Genomic DNA, 27698 nt, shown 5'->3' on the forward strand with positions numbered 1-27698 from the left:
TTTTCTCCATCTGCCTCCATAGCTGTTGTCACATTTAGCTTTAAAACCAATCAAAACCTGCACAAATTTACAGTAGCAAGGAGTGTATGTTGCATTTTGTTAATATGAGATGGCTGTCTGAAGATATTAAGTCCCAAAGATGCTGTTCTTGCAATTCAAATTTAACTACCTGTCTAAGGCAGGCTGTAATAATACTTTAACTGTTCGTTCTCATTTGAGGTCCATCATTTCCAGTGTAAGTGTGTCTTTTTAGAGTTGGATTTGTGGCATACGCATTGTATTGCAGTCAAACTGGAACAAAGCCCAGGTAAATGCTTGAAGAGGAATCGGTTGCAGAACTGTTGCTTGAAAGTTAAATCTGATTCCTTAATCAGCCGCCTTCTCAAGTTGATACTCTTTTGAGTTCTCTTTTTCTGGGGGGAATTGTGTTCAAGCAGTGCTTTCTGTGTTTGTGTGTAGTGACTTTTAAGTTTTCTTTTAGCAGCAACAACAACAAAAAAAGGCATTTCACAGATCTCCACATAGAAGTAGAGAAATTACTGTATTTAGTATGATTATCAGTGAAACACATCTGATTTAAAGTGCAGTGATATTTTGGCTACTTTTGGACTATTTAACTATTTTCCCATTGGGGTCCTAATTATTATTTCATGTTCTTCTCTAAAAGATTGCAAGTTATTTGGTAGATGATTTGAAATATATTTGCTTTAACATCTGTATTTGTTCAGTTCTTTAGAAAAATGCAAATGGTAACAACTTTCTGCAGTTCTCTGCTGGGATTTCTTTTGTCTCTGTTACTAATAATAGGGTTGTCTAGTTAGTGATGGCATGGAGTATGTTTTGTGTAAGGATAGCAATATATACAAATAGCTGGTAACATTGTAAGTATGATTTCTTTCACTTGTTTTAAAACTCGTAGATATTGTGGCTTCACAGACAGTTTTGATATTCATATTTGCGTATGACCAATTTGTGTGCTTACATACCATGTTTCTGGAAGCAGAACTATTGTGTGTTTAAGCGCGGAAAAAAGGAAGTAGCAGGAGGAAAAATGTGCGGGTTTAGAAGTGTAAGCTAGGTAGATACTGTAGGAAAAGTTTTCATGGTTTTGTTTTTTCCAGGTGTATCTTGGAAATTTGGAGCTTAACCAAAGACTTGATACCAATTGTGTGGAGGTGAGGTATAACAAGCCTTGCTTACACACATGAAAAGCTTGTAGATTGTGGAGCATGTCAGAGAAAATTTTCCATATTTTGAATGCTGCCAGTCAATAATAGAGGAATGCTGTGGCTAAACGTAAAATTATGGGGTAATACATTGCAAAATAGCAATGTTATCTTGGCCCTCTTGCATTTAGCACTGCACCAAGGTACCTAGAGTTACGTTTTTAGGGGTGACTACTTTTGTGCTAATTCAGGGCTGTTATTTACACAACTGGCCACTTTGACAAACATACTACAGTGATTGTTTTCAAATGTGCCAAACTTCAGTTGTGAACCACAAGAAAACTTGCAATGGTCAAATTGCAGTTGTTGGTAGAAGTTCTATTTAGAATAAAAATTAATACTGAATGTTATTTTGCTGCTGAGTTTGTGAATGAACCTGGTTAAGTTTTAAGTAATGATTTGATAGAGAAGAACAGATTATAACTAAAGTATGGTGTCTTTGCTTCTGTAACTTAAAAATCAGCTCCTAATTTTCTCTTAACCTGAAACAGTTGTCATGATAGTCAGAGACAGATGGGTAGAAATATCTTATATTCTGCTGTTTCTTGGAGATTAAATGTTACTATAAGGTAAAGAAAAATGCGTTGAAGTAGTTCTCCCCTCCAATTCCCCAGTGCCTCCTCTGTTACTTTAAAACTGAGCTGTCTTGGGTTCATCCTGGGAAAAGAAATGTGACTTCAGCCTTGTAAACTTGAATTCAGTTTTTGGCTTGCATAAAGAATACTGTGGAAAAAATGGCAGATGTGTAGCATTGTGGCTATTGCTTAACAACAAAACATTATGTCTTCCTCTCCAATTATATGTACTATAATATATGTCTGTATATTTGAAAGTGATCTCGACTGACTCTTTGTGACTCTGTTGGGTTGGCAGGTTGCAGACAGGATAAGCATCAAGCTGTAGGCACAGTGAAAGCTTTTCCAGAGTCTTCCCCATATGTTTTATTAGTGGCCTTGTACTTGCTGACATCTGTAACCAAAAAAAATATACTTCAGGTTGGCATAATCCCTGCATTAATTTGAAATTAATTTCATTAATGAATGAAAAGACTGAGAAGGGGAAAGTCAATTTATTTTCCGTATTTTTCAGAAAGAAACAGTCTGCAGCTTGTCACTCTTCCCCTTTCTCCCTTTCCATCCTTCCACTGTTCACATACCTAGACTTAATTATTTTTAGATCTGAAAGCGTATTTAGAATAATGTAATTTCTGGCACAGCGCAGCCCATAGCAATTACTAGGTGAAGGTCTCTGTTGAAATCAATAATTTCTGATTGGCCTGGAGCAGTAATTTTCAGATTGTTAACCTCCATGGATCAGTCAGCTACTGTGGAGATACCTAAGAGAAGCACTTCTTTCTTTCGGTCTTTGAATGCACAAATTTGCTCCTCAACTGGAGATTTAATAGGTTTTCAAATGGAGAAAAATGGACCACTAAATTGGAATTTATCAGAAAGAGGTACAGTGTGTTTAAGATAAATGACTGATGATGTATGATCCCCAAGTAAGTTCTAGTATTTCATCATCCCTGTGTTCATGTGCGTTCTGCCTGGCCTGGGCTTGTTTAGCCTAGAGAAGAGAAGGCTTGAGCGGGGCTTAATCGTAGTCTCCGATATCTGTCAGGCCATTATCAGGAAAATGGAGCCAGGCTTTTTCACAAGGGTACTTGGTGGGAGGACAGGAGACAAGGAGCATAAATTGGAACAGAAGGTATTCTGGTTGGATGCGGGAGACCTGCCCTCTGCATGAGGATGGTCAAGCATTGGAACAGTTTGCCCACAGAGGTTATGTAGCCTCCATCATCAGAGCTTTGTGGGGTCAAAGTGGATAAAGGCATGGGCAACCTGGTCTGATCTCCTAGATGACCCTGCTTTGAGCTGGAGGGAGGTCCCTTACAACCTGAATTATTCTGTGATAATTTGCATATTTTCTTCTGTTGAGAGTGTATGCCTTTGCTAAAGGAAGATGATGACCTGTTATCAAGTGATTCTTGTAGTTGAATAGATGATCTGTTTGAGAGAACTGGTCTGGTGATGCTGGTTCCATTGTATTCCTAGAAAGTGTGCACAGGAGACGCTCCTATCTTCGTAAGTTTTAGTGGCAATAGTAAAGAGAATAAAGGAAAACCAGTCTAAAAATGGTTTGCTGCTTTACTTTGTATTTTTTTACTGCAGTCTAAAGTGCTCACTCTTTTTAATCTGAGCTATCAAAAATACATGCATGGTAGAAATTGCATAAATAACAGGAACTGAAACAACTGAGAGCTCTTTCGTTGTCCTTATTTACTCTTGTTAATCAGTAGTGAAGGGTGCAGCAACCGTTGGTCTAAATCATGTTTGCCATGGATTCACATGTACCCCTGGACCAATAGCACCAATTTAAAAGGAGCATTGGTGCTCTCTTGTTACACTGATTTTTCAAGCCTTCCAGAAAACAAGCTTGAATGCAATCTTAACAGAGTTTAACTTTGGTGCTGTGGTGTGTGGGGCCAGCTCTAATATCCAGAGAGCATGGTTTATTTATGGTCTGATTACTTTCAGAATAAGCGTAGTCGTAACTTGATAATAGATGGCATTCTTTTTCTCCAGTAGCATGTTAGAATGTATTGGTTGGAGGTTTTTCCTCTTAAATTCTGTGTTTTCTTTCTTGATGTTCTGCAGAAAGTCTTTACTGAGTTTATTTGCCTGTGATGGTTGTTCATTGATTCTTTGAATACAGCTTGCTTTTTAAATGTGGCAATCCCTGGGAGACCACCTTTGTTTTCTTTAGCAATTTATGTTATACTTTACTATTGCTCATACTAGTTTTTACTGACATTTTCAGAAGACGTAGGATTCTTATAGAAGTGCAGGTCTGCCATGCTTGAATTCAAAAAGATTTCTTTTTTTAAATGGTTAGCAGTAAACTTACATGTGTCTAGGTATGATAATGCAGTAAACATAACTGCTGGTTGAAACAATTATTTGGTCTTTCTCCATACTGCAGAGATGTGACAGCACCTCACCTGCTCCAAATGTCACTGGTGCTTATATGTTTCAGGGAAAGCAATCTGTTTATTTGTCTGTCAGCAGGTGACTCTGCTTCTGCCAAGTAAAAAGGTGGCTTTTCCTCAAGTTACAACTCTGAGTAGCTCTGGTGATGCCACTTGAGCAGAAGGATGGACTTTGTGCTGCAACATGCTGACAAAGAATTGTCTTCAGGTTGTTTCGTGGTTTCTTCTTTGTCGAAGGAAGCAATGGGAGGAGGTTTCACCCAGACCTTCTGCAGAAATGGGTCTCTTAAGGACTGTGTTCCCCTTGGGAGTTACAGGCAGTCTTGGTGTGTTTATGCTGCTCTCTCATGCCCAGAGTTAAGGCAGAGAAGGAACAGGGATGAGTGTAGATAGGAACACCTAAGCAGTGACAGGCAATGGGAAAGATTCTGTGTTTCTGGATTTTGTGGACAGAAAACCTGTTGCTTGAGGCCAGTGTAAGCCTAGTCTAATTCAAGGTCACTCGTGGCCAATGTGAAGGCTCTGTTCTCTTCCAGTTCTCCTCTGTCTCGTAGCTTGATGCATCTTCCTTTTTGGTGCTACTGCTCCCTGGGTCATGCAGCTTCACATGATACTGGTGCCATGTGCCAAAGCAGATGAGGGGGGAGCTTAATTCAGGCAGCTGTCTCCCTCCTGGGCCAGCATGGCTGGTGGCACATGACACAACAAGCTGGAGGAACCTGTGGGGAACAGGGGAGAGAGGCTTTGGGGTGTAGTGTACCCTTGGATGATTTTGCAAGGTTGAGGAGTAACAGAAGCACTGGGCAGTATAGACTGTGTGGGCTAGGCTGCTGGGATTGTGGGGCCCTGTGGAAGTCCTGCTGATGTTGGGAGTCTGTGACTGCATGTAGGAATGCCTGGTGATGTGGGGAACTGGGAAGTTCTGCATGGTTTGGGGTATGAACTCCCTCTCCTGTGCTGTGGGATGTTGAACATGGGAGCTTTGCTGTGCGTTCAGGGACACTGTGTACCCCAAGGTGTTGTGCAGCAGTGGCAGTGCCAGGCCAAGGGATGAACATGGGATGAAGATAGTGGGGATACCATGGTACCTTGTAGGACGAGGTTTGTAGGAAGTGTGGTGAGACGTGTAGAGGGCCAGAGTTTACACTTGAGGATGTGTCGGTGTGCGGCCTGGCAAAGGCATTGGAAAATTTGATTTAGATGTCACTGGAAAAGTCCCATGTGGAGCCATGATCCCAGTTCTGCAGTGTCAGCATATACCTGTTGAAGAGAGAGTTGCTGGCAGCTGCAGCTTTTGTGCACTGTATTGGGTTTCAGCTTGAACACTGGCTGCTGGGTGGTATTTGAGGTGGGGGTAAATTCTCTAATATGAGCAGATTCCAAGAAATTGAGTGAGTAATGTGAGTAAAAGTATTATACTCTGTGTTGGTAGCTCAGCTTTGTCCTGTGCTTCTGCAAAGAAGCTGTTAATCAAATGGACTGTGATGTTTTTAAGTGCATGTGATGAGGTACGTTTGGTTTAAAGTGACAAAGGAAAGAAAATTAATTAGCTAAAGGAAACTGTCTCCTTTTCCATGGGGGAATTAAGGTGGAATATCCAGTATTATACAGTGGTGATTTTCAGCAGGTTCCTTTAAAAGGACAGGTGTGCCACATCTTATGTGCTTTCTAGCTTACTGAAACTTCTTTTATCTGGCTTAATATTAACTGAATATTCTTGCCTCTGTAACCCCAACTTGAGTGAACCATGGATAGATTTGGCTGGATGGCTCTGAGGTACATCTGTGTCGTCCTAATGTTTGATGACATCAGAACACATGCATTGTTCTTAGCTTTGGAATCGATCTTAAAAGCCTTTTATATTACATTTATCTCGTTAAAACAGCCTGATAAATGTATCAATACAATCTTATATGGATTATATCTCATTGAACGGGACTGGGCTTCATGACACAGAAGATCATTCCTATCTTGTTCTTTCTTTAGGTACATCTCTAAGCTTCTTACATCTGTGATGACAGGCAGAAAACATAAGACAGCATGGAGGAAAAGGTGCCACATCAGAAAAGGAAAATAAAAAACCTTTCCAGTGAGAGTGTTCAGCAAAACCATATATGAATGGCACAGGAAAAAGAGCAAGGTTGTGACAAAACAAAAAAATAATCAAGGATCATTAATTTCAGCAGTGCTTTTTTTTTTAGTTTGGTTCTCACTTCGGGCAGAATCAGCATTGTAACTGGTCAAATTTATACTGGTTTTTTTATTATTATTTAATGGTATTTTACCTGCCAAAATACAAATTCTTTTTTTTTTAGAAGGAAATAGTAAGCTAGCATACTAATTTTTTGTTTTAGAAACCATAATACTGCTTTTTGTGTTTAAAATAAGAATTCCTTAATTTCTTGCAGTCTCAAAGGCTTTCTCACAGTGTCAGGATTGAACAGAAGGCCTCTGGTGCTTGAGTGAGGCTGTTGTGCCTTGAGGAGCTGAAAGCCTCTGGGTCTGAACAAGGTGCAGTGCTAGCATACAGCTTGATCTTGGATAGGTATGGTACAGTGAGCTGCTAAGGGTAAATACACATTGTGTGTGGGGGGGGGAAGATTTCATTTAGCAGTAGCTAACATACTTTAGCTTCAGGAGAATAATCTGGTGGGTTTTTGCTGTTCACTGCTTCATCTCAGTGTTAGATGTGTGGCTGTTTAACATTGATACTGTCAACTAGATTTGCACTTGAATGTTTAGGAAGGGTATCTGATAGTGATGTGAGTTCATGGGTTGGGGTTGAAGCTATGACAATCCATAAAAAGTGAATGGAAGTGATTTTCACTTGGACTGATTGTTAGCTCCACCACAGCTATCACAAACCACACACCTCTAGGTACCTGCAGGTCTGGAATGGAAACAGTAGACTTCAAAACTAAATACTAGTACTTCTGGTTTTCCAAACAAGACATGAGAGTCGTCCCAAACAGCAGGGTGGGCAGCCCTAAGTAAAGTTTCCAGGGAGTTGGTGTGATGGTTTTAGGGTGGTTTTCTTTCAACATAAAATCATTTAATACAGTCTGAAGTTGTTTGATTTCTACATCTGCTCCAGGTTACGCTGGTATGTGGCAATTGTGGATGTGCAGTCAATACAACTTTTGTGAAGAAGTAGGTTTAAGTTGTTCGGGATGTGCATGTGTTTTGGTTTTTTAAACCTGTTGTACTTGGATGGGTTTTTGTTTTGTGATCTGTTTTCCCAGAGGAGTGACCACATTGGGTAAAACTCCTTCAGACTTGGTCCTGTATTGCAAGTATTAGTGGAGCACACATGATGGTGACTGATGCCAGATTTTAGATCTTTTTGGAGCAGTTCAAATATTAGTTATGTGGCAACAAGTCTTTGAATTGTTAGTCTATGTTAGTGTGCAGGGTTACTGAGTTTGATGTTGATCGTATTGCCTAGGTGGTTGATATTGAAATAAGGATGTTTAAAAATGGGATAGGTATGTTTCTATCTTAAGTTCATTTTTTACCTCATCCTTGACTAAAACAAATTTCTAATGTGCACTTAAGAACTAGCATGCAGCCAACATCAGTTGGGTGTCAAAAACCGTGGAGTCTGTGGCATGCTTTTGTGGCACATTGTCACAACCAAAGCTCTTCCTACTGAACCTCTCCTCTTTTCACAGGCTACAAAATGTCCTTTTCTCAGTAGGGAGAACCACCTTGCCAGCTCTTCATGCTGCCACATTCTCTGCTCCACAGATGCCAAAAATTTTTTCCCTCAAGTAGTTTGGGTGTCTAAGCTTAGCAGTTGTTCTTGGTTTGTATTTTACTTTGGTAGTTTAATTTGCTGCCCTGAAAACTTGCATGCTACCTCCTGTTATGCCATTGATCTAATAAAAGATATTTGCTCTTCTGTAAGTCTGGCCATATTTGTGTAACCTTAAAACTTCGGGCCTAGGGTTTGAACATATTTCAGTTCCTATTTGTATGCATAAAGCTCAAACAGCCAAAAGCCTAAAATATGAAAAGAGCTTTCTTGTTGTACTGTGCACAGAAAGCTAGGCCTAGTAATACTTGCTGTGGAGATCTTAGGAGTATGTTTCTTGCTTCTCTTAGAAATTTGTCAAACCTTAAACAGGTGTGTGAGTAATTGACCTCTAAAGGAAGCAAAATAACTCTCACATCCTGTGTCCTAAAACAGAATTTCATGCCTTTCCAGACTTGCAGTGCAATACAGACCTGTAGCTCAAGGGTTCTTGGTCAGAGATTGCAAAGAGGGACTAGTGGCTGTCAGATCTTGACGTTTAGCAAGTATAATTTAGTTTGCTTGAAGTAAACTCAGATCTTAAAAAGCAGCATACTGGGTTTTGAGTGCAGCATTGTTGTGTTTTGACTTTTAGCTTAATTCTTCAGTCTTTCAGAGAGAGATCAAGATAAAGAAAAAATGAATTTGCTTTCTTGAAAAGCTTAATGGCATGGTAAAGTGATCATCTGTACTGATAGTGCACGATAGTTTCTAGACTGGGCCTGTCTGAGCTGCTGCACATGCTGTATAATCCCTCTACAATAGAGGGACTCATGTTCAGAAGTGTGTGATGCTTCTGAGCTTCTAGTACCTTCACTGGGAACTGCAGATTCTCACCACTCTGAAAAATCATGGTTTGTATCTTGAAATTACTACGGGTTCCAAGATAAATGTCGAGTATGCATCAGCCTTAGTGACAGGGTAGAAGAGGAAAGTAAGCTTGCATTAAGCAGAGAACTAGTGAATTAACTCTGTTGTGTAGCGTTGAAAGGATGCTCTTCCTTAGAATGGCCTGTGGGAGGTGACATACCTGAGGAGCTGAATAGATAAATCAGTTGGGGTAAGCCACTTGCAGGCAATCCATATTAACATGTCATTTGTTTACAGTAAATGAGTTCAAGTTGAAATAGCAAGTGCTTGCCAACTTTTTCAGATGGTATAATTTTTGAAATATGTGAATATAAGGTGGTAACACTTACTCGTTTTTGCTCTCGTTCTCCACTTTTGTACGCTAATTGTGACCTCACACTGAAATAGCTCTAGAAATCACCAAATGCTATAATAAGGAATTAAACCATTTGGTATCCAAGATTTTTATTTCACAAAAGTCTAGGATACAGAGGTGAGATTTGTCCTACTTCTTCCAAAGAAAAATTTTGGCCAGCTGAGAGGATCTGTGTTTACTGGTGCTTAATACACAAGCCAAGTGCTATGCTTATTTATGTGATTGTTCTTTGATTATGGGGGGGGTTTGTTTGTTTGTTTTACAGCTTTAGGTGAGGATTCAGAATGGGAGACAAGCCTATCTGGGAGCAGATTGGGTCCAGCTTCGTACAGCATTACTACCAGCTTTTTGATGCAGACAGGACTCAGTTAGGAGCAATATATGTAAGTATCTACAAAAAGGGGGCCGGGGCTCTCTCCCGTTATCTGTCTAGGTTTCTCTCTTTTGATGTGTGGGAATACACAGAGTGGGACAGTGGGTTTTATCCTGACTCCAGAATGTCAGTCAGTGCAATCACACTTACTCAACTTTTATTTATTGCATTCCTTTTACATTTCACTTCTATTTTGAGCTTTGTTTGCCTTATAGACAGTCAGACTCATAAAAGCCCCGGTTGACTGTAGACAGTAGCTTGTAGTGGAGAAGGCTGATGATAATCCTGTGATGAAATTCTCTGTAAAAACAAATACGCTAGCCTTAGTTTGCCATTAATGTACAGGCGTGGACTTGCCTGGGTCTCTCCTGAAGTGGGATGTCATTAAGTCCTACTCTGTGTTTAGCAGTTCTTGCAGGTGTTTTTTGGATCTCACGCTGTATTAATCCTTTAAAATTTTTAATCCAGTTTAAATATTTAGACTTTGTTAAAGAAATGTAAATTCAGTTTAAATTTCTTGAAAAATTAGGGTTTTATTTTTGCTCCTTATTTGGGGCAAAATAGATTGGTTTCCAAAATTAAAGACTGTAACTAACAAACTCAAGGAACTCAGCTTTGAGTTTTGGGGGAAGACTCCTCCAGAACATGCAGAGTGCTCTGCCTGTGGAGTTGATTACTGGTGGTGAGGAATCCTGCTGGGTGGCTGAGGCGTTTCAGCAAGACACTCAAGTCTTACAAGCTGTCTAGCAGCATATCCTGTTTTTCATCTGCTGGGTGAGTTGTATGAAGCTTCATCAAGCTCTTGAGGATTGAAACTGTTGCATGAATGCCATCTGACACCCCACACCCCTCCTTATACCTCAGCAGTATCCTCCAGCACTGATAGCATTTACTCTGTGGATTGTTGTGTATTTGCTATCTGCTAGATTTTTGCCTTATTTTGGCAAAGAAGCTCTGTACAGAGAGCCTATAAAGCAAGAAAAACAAGTAGCCTGTGTTCAATCCACAGCTCTAAATAGGAAGGCTCTTAGCAGTTTCTGTCGTGTAATTACCAAAACAAATTCAGTCCTCAGAAGACTGATAAGTACAGGCTAATTTAAATTCCTGGAACCATGGCCTTCCACACAATCAACTCCTGGGATTTTTTCCACCCTTAGGGTCTTTCTGCCTTTCATCATTCAATGGAGATACCTATGCAAATGCAGTCAGGAGAACTGTTATGCAGGTCACCGATGTGTATTGTTTTGTGGAGTTCCTAAACTATGGAGGAAGGGACCTTGTTTTTTGTGGCTAAAATGCACCAAGGTCACAACTTGTCTAAATTAGAGGAGGTTCTGCGGAAATGCGCTTTTACTGATGAGCTTTTTGCCTTCTGAGACCCCATGGGAGCAAACAAATTTTACAGCATGCAGGAATGCAGCAGGGAGCTCTTGGATTTGTTTTGCATTCCTGTATGGCTACTTCCACCACAAGGTTCAGTTTCCTCCTTTAGTGCTGTAATCCGAGTCAATTGAGCTTTTGTCACCTATTCCAGGTAGGGATCTGGGCCAGTCACTTTTGCTATGAATTGCTTGAGTTACATGAGTTGGAGCACTAAGTCAAAGACTTGTTTTACAGTTGTCCTCCTGCGGTTGTTTTGCAGGAAAATGCTGTAGCTGCTACTTTTCCTCTGCTTTGGGTGTGTGACTACTTATAACGAAATATTTTCTTATTTTTATGCTGTTTTCTCATCTGTAGGGCTTTTGAGATAGAGGAGAGGTTGCTTTTTGTTCTTGAAGCAGTTGCTCCCAGATTGTTGTTACAGCAAACGGCTATGGAGGTAACCTATAGCAGAGAGTCAGGTGGACACTAATTGGGTACAATGGGAAGTTGTGGTGTGTTTCAGGAAGAGCATATTTCCTCACCAACTTAATCTATGTCCTGTGCTGCTCTTTGAAACATCAGGATGGTCCTGCACCACTGTGCTCACCTGCTGATTGCTGAAGTGGATTTGGTAAGGAAGGTTCTGGGTCCCCTCTGCTTTTGTGGCTTTCCGTACTTGAAGGCTGTAATTTGATTGCCTGACAGGATAGCCTCATTCTCTGGTACCATCACCTGGCTTCTCAAATTATCAGTGTCAGGGGCTGCTGTCATGTATGATGCAAGTGGTGTTGGCCAGATGACTTGCTACGTGACTTTAGATTACACAATCTAAGTCTATTTCATCCTAAAAGGAACACGTCTGAACTCAGGAGACTGTATTCAGAGGCTTTTCATACTGCTTTCAGTTGCATCTGTGACCCTGCAATGCTTCGTGCTGTTGGCCCTGGTCCCCTTCTTTGTTCTTTTGGCTCTTGCTGCACTATAGTTCCTTCTGATGTATATGGAGGACCAGAAGCTTTTTTAGAGTGACTGTGACTGTTGTACAATCACAAGTTCAGCACAGCATGCGTGGCTGAAAGTGGCGGCTTTTTGATATGGCGTGGGTCAAAAATGGCCTGGAAAATCTACCAGAGAGCATACAAATGGAGTTCTTTGGAATCTGCCATTTTCTGCTGAAACATTCAGAGCTTCAGTGAGAGTTGAAGACTGGATGGGAAAGAGCTGGGAATCATGTTCCTGTAAGTTTTTAAACTCAAAAAGGTGGAAGGAATAGCCATCTGTGATAGGACGCACAAGAACTTGAGCTATTAGGTATAGGGCAAGGGTACTATTTGGAGGTGGCAGCAGGCAGAATTTGAGCTCAGTGGGAACCAACTTAAATAAATTTGCCAAGGTTTAAAACTGGATTTGAAAAGGCAGAGCTATGTCAACAATAGGATATTGCTACTCTGGTTTAAACAGAGTATCATAAGTTGAATAGAGAGTTTCTTGCTTGTTGCTGTTGCACCTGACACAGCATGGTAAGAATGTCCTCCCTTGTATACTGGAAGTGCTTGTAGGCTGAAGGGCCTCAATCATTTCATGCCACATAGGGCAGTCTGTTAGAAAACCTTTAGAGGCACATTCTGTTTTTCTGGGTGTGAGTAGGATATGCAAATCAGTACCTGAGAGGAAAAAAAACTGGTGGTGCAACTCATTTTGTCAGATTTCCACATATACTTTTGTCTCTCTCCATGCTTGACTTTGCATCCATAGGATTTTTTTTTGTATCCTTTAGATTTGCTTGTGAAAGCGAACTTTGATCCCAAGGCAGGAACTTTTTTTGCTGGTAGAATCATGATAATGAGATTTAGTCTATTTAATTTCTAGTTGATTATTCCAAACTTTTTCAGTTGCTCTTTGTTTTGTGGGTTTTTTTCCATCTCCCTTTAAGGTAGTTTCTAAATAGCTGGATTCTGAGGATATATGCCAAGTAAACAAAGTCTCTTACCAGGGTTGCTTAAGGGTTACCTAAGCAGGTTGATGATTTTTTTTTTCTTTTCCCCTCAGATTGATGCCTCATGCCTTACGTGGGAAGGACAGCAGTTCCAGGGCAAAGCAGCTATTGTTGAAAAACTATCTGTAAGTCTGTAATCCTTACTGTATGTTCTGGGAAACAGTTCTGAAGACTATAAATTAGTTGCTTCTGAAAATTTGAGTTAGACTTCAGTAGTTTAAAACTCTTGAACATGGGACTTGTGCTTCCAACTTTTCGTCTTCAGAAGAATGTTACTTGTGATTTAATTCTATGTAGTGGAGTGTTGCATTAGTGGCTCTAATGGTGGAATGTTAATTGACTCAGTTTGCGAGGTTATTTTGTGACTGCAATTGCATTTGACATTATTGATTTTATTTTTTTTTAAAGTATAGTTCATAAGCTGATCCCAGGATCTAGAGGAATGAAAGGTGTATTTTTATTCTTTTAAAGCAAGCCAAGGAAGTAGCAATAGTAAACCAGTTACTTGGATCTGCCTGTCACAGAGGCTAAACATGTTATTGCAAGGAACAATTTGTTTTCTGATACATAAACTGCAAATAAGTTCTACAGTGGAGAACCTGACTTATCCTCAATGCAGCATTTGTTAGCTGTTCAGATATCAGCAGTTATGGTTCAGGACTTTGAAACCAGTGCTTCCTCTTCAGCAGTGAGAGGAAAGCATTTCTTACCACATAGAGACTGAAACTCCATTTAGTTAAACTTGGAGAAGTTTTATCTTTTTTTTAGTAAATTCATGCTTCTTTTATAGAACTGGGTGTACTTACAAGCTGTCATCAGACTAGAAAGTTTGTTTCACTTGCAAGATATGTGGAGGGTGTGCTTTAGGTCCTCGGGCATTCTGCTCAGAGCACGGTATATCAGGCAGATAGACCATTTTTGTTACACATGGAGGAGAAAAATCTTTAACTTGGATGCTTGTCTTGTTGCACAGCTACTGTTCCTGTGTTTTGGAATCACTGCTTTCATCCAGGACATCTTTAATTGCGAAGGCTGAGGTTTGCCCTTGGATCTGTGTTTTAGGTGCCTGCGTTGCCTTCGAGAAGGCCAAACGCCTCAGAAATAGCAGAGCTTGCAACTGCTCGCTTCTAGATGAGGAGATACTCAAGCTCCGGAGTTGCTTGTCTGTGTACTCAGTGTTCTTTATCCTTCTGGGCTAGCAGCCATTTAGGTACCCAACCAGCTAAGCATTTGCTTGGCCACAGTGTCTCAGACTGCTGCCTTGGATCTGGCCCAGTGCAGATCGGCCCCTTTCCCACCAGAGCGTTACTCATCTTTACCTTCCCTGTCTGTGGTGCAAGTTGGACTTTCTGGATTCATGTGTCTGCTGCACAGTCTTGCTTGGTGAGTGAAGGCATGCTATATTGCCTCAGGGGTAACTCCTTCTGACTTGTATCCATCCATCTGCTTAAAGTAAGGAAGAAATGCAGTAAAATTATTCCATGCCCTTCCACTGCCATGGCTTATTACGGGGTTGTATCAACTTACTGTGACTCTAATGTCTTTCAGCATACCTCTGTCAGCACTGAGCTACTTGGGCTCTGTTTGCTGTTTCAACTTAATATGCTCACCTACTCTGTGCTTCTGGAGCTTCTTAGTCAGTTGAGCAGATCACTGAAAGTTTGACACTGAAATTCTTTTGCACTTCTATAGCCTTTTGTTCTTCAATGCCTGGCTAATTAATCAATGTAAGCACCAAGAGGGAGGATTTTCTTTTACAGCGAGTTCTCTGGTGTGTTGCAGCAACACTATGGCACCTTTTCAACCTACTCTGTCAGATGATGCTAATACAGTAGGCTAAGGTTGTAAAGACATTGCTTTGCCAGCACTGGTGCACCTGTACCTTTTTACAGAGTGGGACTTGACACTTCTGTCTTGATTGGTGCTGGACTTAGGAGTTGTTTCAAATAGAGTGCCTGCCCTTATCAAGGGGGCAGTGTGATTTACATTGAGCATTTGAGATAATCCTGTAGTTCTACAAATCTCCTGGATCACGGAGGAGGCTGGGACAGGTAGTGTTGTTGCCAGGAGTGAGTTAAAGCTACTCAACTATATTCTTGCAGAATTTCACTCACCTGACCTCAGGGTGGATTCCACCATTTTGGTAGTGAAAGTCCAGAGAAGTTTTAGTGTCAGAGAACACTAAAAGCCTTGGTTGTTGTGTGACTTCTCACTTGTTAGTCACTTCTATTGTGCTCTTCATATCAAGAAATGCTTGTCTCCAGTACAGATGGATGTCCATAAGCAACCATCCTTTTGAGGTAGCTTCTGTCCATCTTAAAAACCAGTGATCTTTCCTATCGGCTGACCCTAATCTTTCCAGAGGGATTTCCCCCACTGCATCACATGAGTAGCTCATTTGGCTGGCCAACCATTGTGGTCCTGTTCTCTGAAGGGGACAAGCAGGTGCTTGAAACAGGCACTGTCTTACCCAGCCTTGTCTTTGGTTCCTTCTCACCATTTTGCAGAGCTCTTGACTCTGAAGCCTTTCCTTCCTCCCTGTCTTCTCTCCCCAGTCTCACCTCTCATTGGTATCTTGTCACTCTGAAAGCTGAGTTCTGGATACAACCACACTCATTTCCCTTTGTCCCTCTGCCTTTTCAAGAGACTCTTCTTGCAGGAGTTGTTCAACAAGAAGTTGTTGTGCTGAGGTGGGACCAGGCTTCATAGTACTCTTCTGTCAAAGGAAGGGTGTGTAATGTCCCAGCCTATGCTTGTGCAGGCTGTGCGGGCACTTTGCGCTTTCAAGTTTGGGTTGGTGACCCTGGAGAATACTCTGCTGGTAGTTCAGAAAAGACTGCTCTGGATTTTTTTTTTTTTTTTTGGTTACTAAATGTCTGTTACATATTACAAACCAGTTGGCTCACTTCGCAGTTCATAGTAGGTTGGGATTGTTCTCCCAGCCAAGAGGAAACACTGCAAGCTTTATTAGAGAGTGTTCTTGAATAGCATCCCTCTGATTAGAGGGCTGTTCCATACACTTCCTTTGCTTCCCCAAGTCCTGATCCTTCCACAGTTTCTGTGTTCTCTATTATCTAAGGATTTAGCTTCCTGGTATTCTTCCTAAAGCCTTATGCTTGTGGAGCCAAGACTGTACTTCACATCCTTGACAGTAGGACTCTGGTCTCCTGTTCTTGTACTTAGGCCTTCCAGGAAGTTGTTCAGGCTCCTTCCACTACAGTGAAATGCAAAACTTGTCAAATTACATGTTTGGGTCTGCCTCAACCTGTTAACAAACCAGGGAAATGAAGCAAAGGCATCAAAGTGCAACCTGAGGTTTAAGTGACCACATGCTGCTGTCCGTGCAGTGCATGGACTCTAGCTATCAGCCACGTGGTCACTCAGAGCTCCATCCATGCTGAACCGCCACTTCTAAAGCATCTAGCATTAATGCAGCTTTTGATAGAACAGTGCCAAAATTCTATTTCTGTGACAGGACTCTGAGATCCCCTAGATATTTGATGTTCACCACGTGGAGTCATCCATGGTTGGAATGTGAATGTGGTCTAAGTTGAAAGAGAAATTACTCCCCAACGTCTGGTGTTTCTTAAAATGTGTTCCTTGCACACTTAACTCCAGACATACTTGCATCTGCTACATGAGCATGGAAAGCTTTTTTCTTTTCAATATGTGTGCTTTTGATCTCTACCTCCTTCCTCCTCCTTTTCCTCTGTTCCGGCCTGGTACATGGCAAAGATGGTGCCTGTTGCTGTGTTGGTTCCCCTCAGGTGCTGTTACCAAGGAAGGAAAAAAGAGGAGATGTGGATATGTGGATTTCAAGTCCTGAACACTGGTTCTTGGTCAACCACCTTTCCTTTCTATTCATAGCCCCTATAACAAAGAGGCAAATTTGGAGTTGTCTGGTAAACAATCTTTTAACACTGTTAGGAGCAGAGAAGCTTTGTGCCTTCATCATATGAACTTGCAGCTTGTAGATGAACTGAAGCTCTTCAGGCAGTGTCGTTAGACTAGGAAAAGGTACTGCTTAACGTATATGGTGACATATTTAATGTCTTGGTGCTTGAGAAACAACTGCTATGATCAACCCAACCCGAGTAGTGTCATTGCAAAAACTCTCCGTGCGGTACTACCAAAATAGTCTGATGCCTCATAATGTTGGATTTGCTCAATCTTTGTTTTCCAAGTTAAATAATGCAACGACTGTACATTTCCTTATTTTGCTTTCTTTCCATTGCAGAGCCTCCCTTTCCAAAAAATACAACACAGCATCACAGCACAAGACCACCAACCTACACCTGACAGCTGTATACTCAGTATGGTAGTGGGACAGCTTAAGGTAAACTCTTTCCATTACAGGTTAACAAATGCTTATGTCTTAGATTTTTGCAGGATTCTAAATCATCCGATATCTGAAAACATTAAAATGCTCTCTTGGGTGGGGAAGGAATGCTGGTAAGCTTGCATTGGGATGTTATCCTTCTACTGTTCAAGACTGTCAAGAAACTGCTCATCCCTTCAGATATTTAGCACTAGGTAAAATACCTTTAATTTGACAATCGTATGTTCCTGCCAAGCAAAGTACCATGGTTTTTACTGTGTGTACAAATATCATATGGGCTCTAGAAGCGTCAATACTTCCTTTCCTATGTTGCACTTAAAAGCATCGTTACAGCATTCTTGGGCAACATAAGCACATCTAGTTTAATGTGCTTTTTGATGTCATGTATGCATTGAGCTATGATTTAGCAGGCTTTTTTGTTAGCGACAACCCTTCAGTAAGACCGTGTTTTTTCTTTGCTGTCACAGGACACAAGAATACAGTCCTGGTGTTAATGCAGTCCAGTACCTCTGTAGTCAAAACTGGTTCAGCAATCGGAGTATTGCCTCTGAGCTCAAACACTGTTGAAACAGCTCATTCTTATGAAGAAGTCAGATTATTTTTCAGCTGTACTATGATTACATTGCTGTTTAAGTTATACTACTGAACTGTGTAAACTTACCTAGTCTCCTGTTCCTTTGAGGAAATGTTGCATCTAAATATACCAGGGCCACAGACTTGTAAATTAATGAGACTACTTACTAATGAAAGAAGTTGTCCTGGAATCTGCAGAAAATATCCTGAATTTAAAGTCAGCTGTAGGCAGAACTTGCTCACAGTGGGCAGTGTTTATTTAAAAAGTGTGAAATTACATAGCAACACTTAAAATTATGAGTTAGTTTTGTCAGGGTTTGGTCCAACTATACAGTCAAGTCAGGACTCTAAAGCCATCCAGTCTTTAGAGTTACTTGAACCCAGTTTCTTTTAAAAAAGCTGTTTAGGTTTCCTTTTCCTGTTAACTCTCAATGGCACCTCTGGTATCAAAACATTCAAACTTCCACTGACTGTACTGTTAACTAAGCAAACATAGGACTGAATGTTTGAATCTGCTTGCTTAGCTATTCTCCTTAATTGTTTTGGGCTGAGCAGTTAAGAGCAGTTCCCGGTGTATTGCGTCCATTTCTAAGTCTAACATAAATAGCTTTGGCTCTCATCAAAGTTGCTCCTGCTTCCTAGCTGCAAGTTGGATTCCAGCTTTCTTGTTGCTCAATCCCACCTGTACACACTCTGAGGAAAGACAGCCACACGTGGCCACGGAAAGCACTGAATTGCAGGACAGGTATGAAGTCAGACATGCTGATCTCATCTGTCTTACTCTTGGACATGCGCAGAACTCGATGTCACCGGGACTTTTTGACTCAATGTCTTGGGCCAGTCACATCGGCACCTGGTTTTGCACAGTCATGTTTTTAAGGTTATTGCACAATCATTAAGCAGATCACAGCTTGCAACAGTGATTGTGTTGAATCCTGTGGCAAGATACAAAGTTCTTAAAGATTCTGTAAGCCTTTTGGGTTTTCTCCTTCTTTAGTATGGTCATTAGGGTTGTAGATGCATTCTGGGAGCTTTCCATAAATACTGTGGCTTGGAGTAGTATTTCTTACTGTGCTGTTTTTATCCTCTGAATATTCAGCAAGCTGGAATTACTCAGAGTAATTCAGGGATCACATGCTAGTGCATCTAGGTACTTGGAACTAGCATATTGGATTAAAGTATGCCTATTGGCATGATCAAATCCAACTTGTTTCTGAATTTTTAGTAGGAGAGACAACATTTTTCCACTCTTCACATGTATGCATCTCCAATCTTAGCTTTAAAAATCACATTTTAATGCCTGAGAATGCTGCTCCTCACTGAGAAAGTGTCCAGAAAGTCAAAGTCGGCTTGGAACTTGACTTCTTGCTTCTGCCTAGTGTGATACTTACACATGTGGATAAATGAAATATGCTACAGACTGTTACTGATTGACACATGCAGTAACCATTTCTGCCAGTACATGAACCTGCCTGACGTATGTAGAGAATACTTTTTGTGCTAATACATACAAGTTGACAGCCATTTTAATGCATCTCAATGCTGTTCTTGGTACAGTACAGTAACTGAGAACAACTGGGCTCAGTTAGTGCATTTTAACAAGTGGCTCATCTATAGCTCCAGTTGAATGGGGTACACTTTAACACGCAAACATGGAGCTGCATACTTAGTTTTATTTAAAGGTTGCCTTAATGGTGTGGCTGTTCAGCTCGTATCTGTTGGTCTTGAGGAAAACTGTAGAGAAATTTGCAAAAGGAAGGGCACTTTCGAGACCATCGGTAGCAGGGTTTGAAGGGAAAAGCCATCCTTTTTATGGGACTGTGAGCCAAATTCTTCAAAGCCCAGTGCAATTAATGCATATGCTTTTGAATTCTCTGCAGTTTTTCAAAACTTGTGTTGTTTTATGTAATGAAGGAGCATGCATAATGCTTTCAATAGAGTAATCCAAGAAAATAATGCTAAAATACCTGTAACGTGCCCTTTCTAAGAAGTCATTCTTGCCATGATATTTAAATGGATTTCCTGAGGCCTTAGTTGCTTGAATTGCTGGTCTCAAAAGTTCAGTGGAAACTCATTTTAAGTGAGCTGGGCACATCTTGTATTTCTAACTTAAACCATTATATTTTGATATTGTTTGATTTTAGGGGAAAAAAACAAACCAAAGCAGAAAAACCTTCTACTCTCCCTGCATATACTGTGGGGTGAACTGTTAGCAAATTGTCACAAAGCCTCAGCTCTCAACTGTAGAAGAGAGTTCTGAAGAAGTAATGGGGCCAAGGACTATTACTGTCAAACTTTGTATTTCCTTTACCAGAGTATTATGCCTTCAGTGAACCTGCAGGTTTGGGTTGTTTTAAGCCTTTGGCCTATCCTGCTGGAGGGGGATTTAACTGGGGTCAGTTGAAATCATTACTGGTCTGTGACAAGGTCAGGATGTGTATCTGCCTCTATGCGGCTCCAGTCTACAGCCTGGCATGCTAGTACCGATATGGTAAACAAATAAAAAAAGCAACATCTTTTTGGAGCAGAATAATCACCTGCACTGAGGGGACCAGACACAACAGCTTCTTGGAGAAGATGTTAGAGAGTAGTAGAGCATCTAAAGTAGGGTGAATGTCACTAGTGAGGATCTAACTTGCTGGCAGAAGCAGTACAGTAATCGCTTTCATTGAAAAAGCATATTTACAAGTAAATGTATGAAAGATCCTCTTTAATGGATGTTGGGATAGGTGGTAATGTTTTTTGGTTTTGTTTTTTAATCCTTTTGCAGAGGTATAATAAATATACCTCCAGTTATTCTAATTCTGTTATCAGTTTTTATTGCTATTCACTGTCTGGGTACAGGCTTGCTTGCTTCATCTAGGAAGAGTAAGCATCAGTGTAAGCTTTTAGAAGTGAGTTTCATTTGGTGTGTTGCTACTTTGCCAATGTTCATCCAGAATGTCACCCAGTATTTTCAGTGTGCTTCACCTAGTAACATATTTCTCCTGTCATGCTTAGGCAGATGATGACCAGGTTCTAGGCTTCCACCAAACCTTTTTGTTGAAAAGTTTTCAAGGTGCCTGGGTGTGCACCAATGAAGTCTTCAGGCTAGCCCTCCACAACGTTTAACCCTCTACCTTACCTCTCTTCCATGCAGTCCTCGCTGTCCTGGTTGAGTAAGGAGTGCTTTCTTCTCGCTCTTCAGTTGAGCTCTGCTGAGAAGCATGGCTGTGGCTTGTGTGTTCTCAGAGCAATGTGGCAGATCTGTGGCTCTCCCGGAGAGTGTGAATTTTGAAGTGATTGTTGCAGAATTAATTGTGAATAACTAATTGTTATGCAGTGTTGCCTAGTCTTAAAAGGGAAAGGAAATTTGCAATTAAAATCACTAGATGTTTTTGTAATGCATGCTGAACACTTAAAGCATTGCTTAAAGCCTGTTAAATGAGGCTTAACATCTGAAAGAACTTGCTATCTTAAGTAATTAGCCTTTCCTTTGAGATAAGGATAGCTGCAAGCCTGCAGTTCAATTGACAGTTGCTGGGGGGGGGCTGGTGAAAGAGCAAAACTGTCTCTCACCAGACAAGACGAGAAGAGTCATGTTTTCCTACTAAGTTTTGCAGCTAAACTTCGATTACAAAGTAGTGTTGCATCTAATACTCTGACATGACCCATGGTTCTGTGAACTGAGGAGTTTCTACAGTTATGAGCCTCCCGGTCAGAAGGGATGTAGAAAAACTGGAAGAGGTCAAACTGCCAAGTTTGCCAGTGTTTGAGCTTATTGAGCTGGCAGAGGAGGTGGATGAGGGCAATCTGCCTGAAATGGAGGTGGAAAGTAGTTGACTACTTCCAACAACCTGAAAGCAAACTCTTCTTGGTGGTGCTAGACAGTGTTAACAAGGGACAGTGGTTGCAAACCATAACTTGGGAGGTTCAGATTGGACACAAGGGAAAGTTTGGTTTGTTTTGGGGGGTTGTTTGTGTTGTTCCCCCCCCCCGCTCCCCCCCCAAGAAGGTTAAAGCCCTGGGAAATGTTGCCTGGACACATTGTGAAACCTCCATTCTTGGAGTCTTGGAAGACCATAAAGCTGTGGCTGATGCAATGCTGCTGGTAGTCCTGCTATGAGCATGAGGCTAGACTGGAAACCAGAGGATCCTTCCAATCTGATTCTGTGACTTTTTAAATTTTTATTTTAATTCAGGAATGTCATGAAACAATTTGAACTGTATAAAGGAAAGCTTTGTACAAAACATAAAGCCCCTGTGTTTCAAGCCTGGGCTCGCATCTGGAATGCAAATTTTGAGTTGGACATAGCTAAATTGGGAGTGGAAAGAGTAAAGATTTTCAGTGAGGTTATCTGAGCTGTGATGAAGATCCAAATTAAAATGGGATAGCATTAGTCTATGCCTTCTAGAGCATCTCAAGTCACTCAACTGTGGGTTTTTGCTATATCTTAATAGGACATATTCAGAATTTTGTGAATGGTCTATAAATTATTTCATTTGCCTTAAATATAGTCTAGGATTTTCCTTTGTTTTAAGGTATACTGTTCCTCTATGCTGTGAAGACATAACATGAAAGGAATAAAGAAAGCAATAATGTGTGACTTCATTGTGGAATTTGCCATATGTACAACAGCAAGTGTTTGGGGAAGAATTCCCTTTTAATCTTTTTTCATGTGTCCAGTCCTGAATTGCATATGAAAGGAGGAAATTCTCTTCAAGCCAAAGGATTAAGAGCTGCAGTGCAGCTAGGCTTATCAGAAATTGAGGAAACCTGCAGTAAAACTAGTCTGGTGGTGATATGTTTTTTTACCAGAGTTACATTTTTAAAGTGTACTCATGTCAGTAATGACATGCTCAAATTTGGTGTGAAAACTACTTATGCAACTTGTAATAGATGCCTCAGTAACCTAAGAAGAGGAGACCATAGGGCAACTGAGAGTATACTAAATGCTTATTACTGGTTGTGATTAGAAGTGATTCAAGCTGAAATGAGTCTGCCTGGCTGGTTTAAACTAAGCCATTAGAAAGGAGCTGACACAAATATGAATTCATTCCAACTTAGTCAAAAGGGATAACATTAATAAGATGCTTTACAAAGTCATGTGTCAAACTTTAATGTACAGCGCTCTGATGCTACTCAATTTTCTTAAAGATTCCTTCATGCCCAGGAACCTGCCAACTATCAAGCAGTAGTAGACTATACTAGGATGTAAGTGTTATATTTGATACCTAGGAAAAGCTAGAAGAGGCATAAACCCATGGGTTTCAGCTCAGAGGCCACCTCTTCAGGGTGGATATGCAAGCATCTTTTCTGGACAGATCTAATAATGATAATGCTTCCCCTGAAATAATTGGCATGACTGCTGTCATATGTGCTAATGAACTAGATGGGTGGCTGGTCTAATCAGCATAATTCCTTGTGTTCACATTGTGCCGATTGTTAAGGAGCCTCTGCCTAATGCAAAAGAAGGTGTATATCGATGTGACAAAAAAGCTGCCTGGTTCATCAGCCTGTTGAACAGTGACTTTATCGGCACTTACCTTGCTTGAGGATTTTTCTTTCATTCATTTGTCCACTGAACACTTGGACGTGCTCATAATTCTGGACTTGTTGCCTTCGTAATTTCTGGCTGTAGTAGTTTCCTCATTCACTTTGTCCTTCATGGTTTTATAGTAATTTATCTCACCTGTTCTCCCCACCCTGATCACACTTTTGCAAGCTAGAGAGTCATACTCAATTTACTTGAGTAGGAAACTGCCCTGTAGCTGGATCATCTTTCTTGTCCTTCTCTGGCCTTTCCTTACTGTATCATTTTAATTTCTTTAAATAAGAAATGCATGCAGGATTTGATATGTGGGTGCTCTCTGTGCATTTATGCAGTTGCTTACTTACAGGTTTTGGTTCTGTGTTCCTTTCCCAATAACTGCTAACACTGTGCTTGCCTTGACATCTTTTGAGCTCTCAGCTGGTTTTAAAAAAATAAATAAAAAATTGTCCATCATGATTTCAGTATCACTTTCCTGAGAGGCCATAGCTAATCTAGGGCCCTTTTTGCTTTTCCTCTGTGGATTAGCATATACTTACTGAAACTGCACTTCGTCTATACCGTTTTATTTACTAGACAGTTGTCACTGTGAAATCCTTGCAGTGGTTTTAGATTTGAATGCTGCTTTTACATGCACTCGATCCTACCAGTGCTCTGGCAGACTTGCTGTTTTCTGATAAAACTGATGTCCTTAGCAAGTTGCTCCTTGAAGCTGACTTGTTTCACAGTCAACTTACCACTTACGTGAATGTTACTTTTTTAAGTAAAGATTTTTTTTTATTTTGTAGTCTGCTTTGCTCATCATCTTTTAATTTGCTGTTCTTGGTGGACAGCAGCAGAACATTGCGAATAAACATTCAGCACTTTGACAGTCTGTTTCATGTGCTGCTCTGGCTGCTGCTTTTCAGTGTGTTTGGGTTTTTTTTTTTTATGCATTTCCCCTTATTTCAGAAGCTGAATAATCATGTGCTGAAAGAATAGAGCTTAAAATCCTCCAAAAATGCTGAATTGAATACACTATGGTCAGTAATCAGAAGACTGTTTTGTAGCTTGGTCCTGTGTGCTGCTCAGATTAAATCCTGTTGTGTTATTTTTTTTTTTTTTTTTTTTCCCCAAGCTGATTTGGGAATCATTTATGTTACTTTGAGGCTTTAATTCCTGCATGATGTCTCTGAGGAGACCGGTAAACGTTAGGTGGGAGAACTAGTCTCCCTCTAATACTATTTTCTACCTTTGTAGTAATACAGTAAATACAGCGCAGGCACTATACTAGCGCACCTAGATGAATTGTCAAAGGCAGGAGTTGAGGCACTACTGCAAAGATTCCCTGTGCTGAGAACATCTCATTGCAGCTATAGCAAACGTTTTGCTCCCTTCGAGCTGTTCCTGGACAGTGGAAGCGGGAAGTACTACATTGCTGGCCAGTTGTACCTGCTCTGGGAAAGCTTTCAAAAGCCTAGATCATTACCTAGATCATTCAGGCAATATTTTGATACCAACTTCTACAGAAACTCCATTCTGTCATCAATCCAAAGTACAGCAACTAAAAACTAATTTTGAAACACCTTGTTTTATGCTTCTTTCCTGAGCAAGGCCCAAAGAAAATACGTGATTCAACACTGAGGCAGGCATGCTCTTATCAGTGTTGTGAAGCTGCTGGAATGAGATGTCTGCAAGTCTTCCAGAGAATGCCAGCTTCAGATGCTGTTGCAGGATTTCTGTGTCATTGGGCCCTAGGTGTTTGCAAGGCACCTTGGAACAGGACTTCTGGTTGTATTAGTGTCTCTTGAGGTACTATGCTTCTTACTGCATGTGACATCACTGTTAACGTTAGCTTTTAAGTTGTCTTATCATGAGGTTTGGGAATATATTTCTCAAGAAAGAGCTTTTTAAACTTTTTTTCCTCTCTTCCTACAGGCTGATGAAGATCCTATCATGGGATTCCACCAGATATTTCTATTAAAGAACATCAATGATGCCTGGGTTTGCACCAATGACATGTTCAGGCTAGCATTGCACAACTTTGGCTGAGCTGGCAACCCCGAGGCACCTGTGCTTTTTTTTTTTTTCCTCCTCTCCTCTTACTGGTATTATTCACACTCACGGAACATTCCAAATATCATACACAAACCTGCAGCACTGCAGAGCGTGAGCAAGCAAGACCTGTGACCTGCCCTTCTGCTGAGTTTACATTGTCACTAGATGAGTTTCTTGTGCATGATGTTTGGAAGTTAGACTTAGCTGCATTTGACAAGAGAAATTTGTGTTGTACCAGCATGCCTCGGAAAGAATTTATAATGCAAAAGGTTGTTGTTTATGTACTGACAAGATGCTCTATAACCCAAAGAAATGAAAGAACAGCAGCCTGTACAGCCCAGATATTGATTTGTTCAGATGTTTCAATGCTACATTACACAATAAAACCATGAGATTTTCTTAACAGTTTAAATTGTTTTAATGAGTTGGATATGGAGTATATGATATCGCTTGCTTTGGCTATCTCATATGTGCCTGGTGGGGAAATGCTTACAAACCTAAACTTCAAACTGAAGAGCACTTGATAGTTTTACCAATGAAGGCGGTTCAGGTACACCCTTGGCCATGCAACTTCTTTTTCCCTCCCTCTCAGTAGGTTTTGTAACAGAGACTTCTAGTTCAGATTTTAACATCGACAGGTTAGTTCTCAGCTGTTGTGTTTTACCAAGGCAAATGCCTCAAATAGTACACAAGGATGACAACAGTCACGGTAGCCTGTGGTTAATCTTTGTGACGTCTATTAAGTTCACCTTCAGAGCTAAACACGACGGCTGTATTGTCTTTGTCGGCAGACACACAGGATGTCAGTCTGGCACTGCCCTCCTGGAGTTTGTGTCCAGCTCTAAAGCCTTGGCCAGGTTGGTGCTCTGTGCTGTCTTTCTAGTATCCCCTCATTATAATTTGAGTAGTGCGTTCGCTGTGCAGTTTTTTACAACATGGTTGGCTGTCATGTGTCCTCCACCCTAGAGGTGGTGGTATTCCAGCAGTGAAGGGATTTAGTAAATTAATCTTTCCGGCATATGAGATGGCACAGGAGCAGAATCGCATTCACTTTACATTCAGACGTCACTAAGCTATTAGGCCTCAGTTTTCAGGGGATTAGCATGCCTTGCTGAGCTTGCTTTTAAAAAGTATATGAACTTGGCATTTGCCTTTTTGAGACTTGTCAAGAAAGCCTGGGATGGGGTGTGCTCAGGCTGGGTCATTTCTCAAATCTGGCTGCTTTGGCCTCTGAATTGGAACAGAGCTTTTTTGGAAGCTGGTGTTAGGGGCCTCCTGCTCACTATTGCAGCGTTCTCATATATTCCCTGTTGCAAATGCAGGACTGTTCTCCTGTCGCTGCTGCTATGCTATGAAAGTCATGCTCAAGATTAATCACTTGAAGAGATGAGCTCTTTCAGTAGAAGGAGGCATTTTGTATGGTCACTGCTCAGCAAGGGTCCTTATGTTGTAGCTCCAGATCTAAATGAAGCCTGGCAGGGGAGGGAGGATCTAAGAATAGGTCTGGCTTATGAACCTTGCCCTGCAGAAGGAACTGGTCTGCGAGGTCAGGGCAGTCCTTTGCATAACAAGCTCAGTGAGCCAGGAGAGAGCTTGGTTTAAAGTCAGGTTCAAGGAACAATCCATGTGGTAGGTGTCAGTTTAAAAACTATATAAAATTAGATTCTTTTAGACCATTAGAAGTTCAAAGCCGTTTTCCCCCGAAATTGGTCATGTAGATTTTTCGGGGGCTCTTTTTCCTGCCTTTCTCCACACAGTCATTCACTCCAGGCTCCTTACTGGGAAGAGACCAACACCAGTGTTTTGGTGTTGGTAAATCAAAATCAGTATTGCTTAGTGTTTTTGACACCTGCAGATCATTTTTGAGGCCCAATATGTTTGCCGTCTCTTAACTCTCGTTTCTGGTACCCATGTTTAGCGCAAATATTAGGCTGAACGCCAACAGCCTCCTCCCGAGTCAGGAGGCCTGTGTGGAGAGATGGCCAAGCTGCCCGTGGGATTATTTCTACCCCCTAAACAACCTGCCTCAACCCTTTATGAGCGAGACTTTAGGTATCCCCTCATGCTATTGCACGTAGCAGGAAATCACACTGGCCCTAACGCCCGCGCCACCGACGACGCGCTCCGAGGGGGCCTGAGGCGCTGTAGGCCCTTGAGGCCTGCGGCAACGGGCTCCCCCTCAGCGCCCTGGCGGGGCCAGCGGAGACCCGGCCCCGCGGGCCGGAGGAAGGGGGTAGGCGGGGGAGAGCTCCCG

At 41.2% G+C, this 27698-nt stretch overlaps 1 protein-coding gene across 2 annotated transcripts; it reads left to right on the forward strand.

Moving 5' to 3' along the window:
- Window positions 1–5538: 5538 nt before the first annotated feature.
- NUTF2 (nuclear transport factor 2) lies at window positions 5539–25852 on the forward strand. Of its 2 annotated transcripts, XM_010583516.1 has the most exons (5): window positions 5539–5551; window positions 9505–9616; window positions 13018–13089; window positions 17202–17300; window positions 25325–25852. In XM_010583516.1, exons 2-5 carry the CDS (start codon window positions 9518–9520, stop codon window positions 25436–25438), a joined length of 384 nt encoding a protein of 127 aa, XP_010581818.1. In that variant the 5' UTR covers window positions 5539–5551; window positions 9505–9517; the 3' UTR covers window positions 25439–25852. The 2 variants fall into 2 exon arrangements, with proteins under 2 accessions (XP_010581818.1, XP_010581810.1); XM_010583508.1 differs by lacking the exon at window positions 5539–5551 and having other exon boundaries at window positions 6550–9616.
- The last annotated feature ends 1846 nt before the right edge of the window (window positions 25853–27698 follow it).

The sequence above is a fragment of the Haliaeetus leucocephalus genome, unplaced genomic scaffold (assembly GCF_000737465.1).
Source record: "Haliaeetus leucocephalus isolate CR32 unplaced genomic scaffold, Haliaeetus_leucocephalus-4.0 Scaffold92, whole genome shotgun sequence".
Lineage (NCBI taxonomy): Eukaryota > Metazoa > Chordata > Aves > Accipitriformes > Accipitridae > Haliaeetus > Haliaeetus leucocephalus.

Bases quoted from the DNA above. Each gene is read 5' to 3' on its own strand.
- NUTF2 (XM_010583516.1), top strand. From the start codon at position 9,518: ATGGGAGACAAGCCTATCTGGGAGCAGATTGGGTCCAGCTTCGTACAG. The intron at 9,617-13,017 runs GTAAGTATCTAC...TTTTCCCCTCAG, and splicing joins CTCAGTTAGGAGCAATATAT to ATTGATGCCTCATGCCTTAC. The intron at 17,301-25,324 runs GTAAACTCTTTC...CTCTTCCTACAG, and splicing joins TGGTAGTGGGACAGCTTAAG to GCTGATGAAGATCCTATCAT.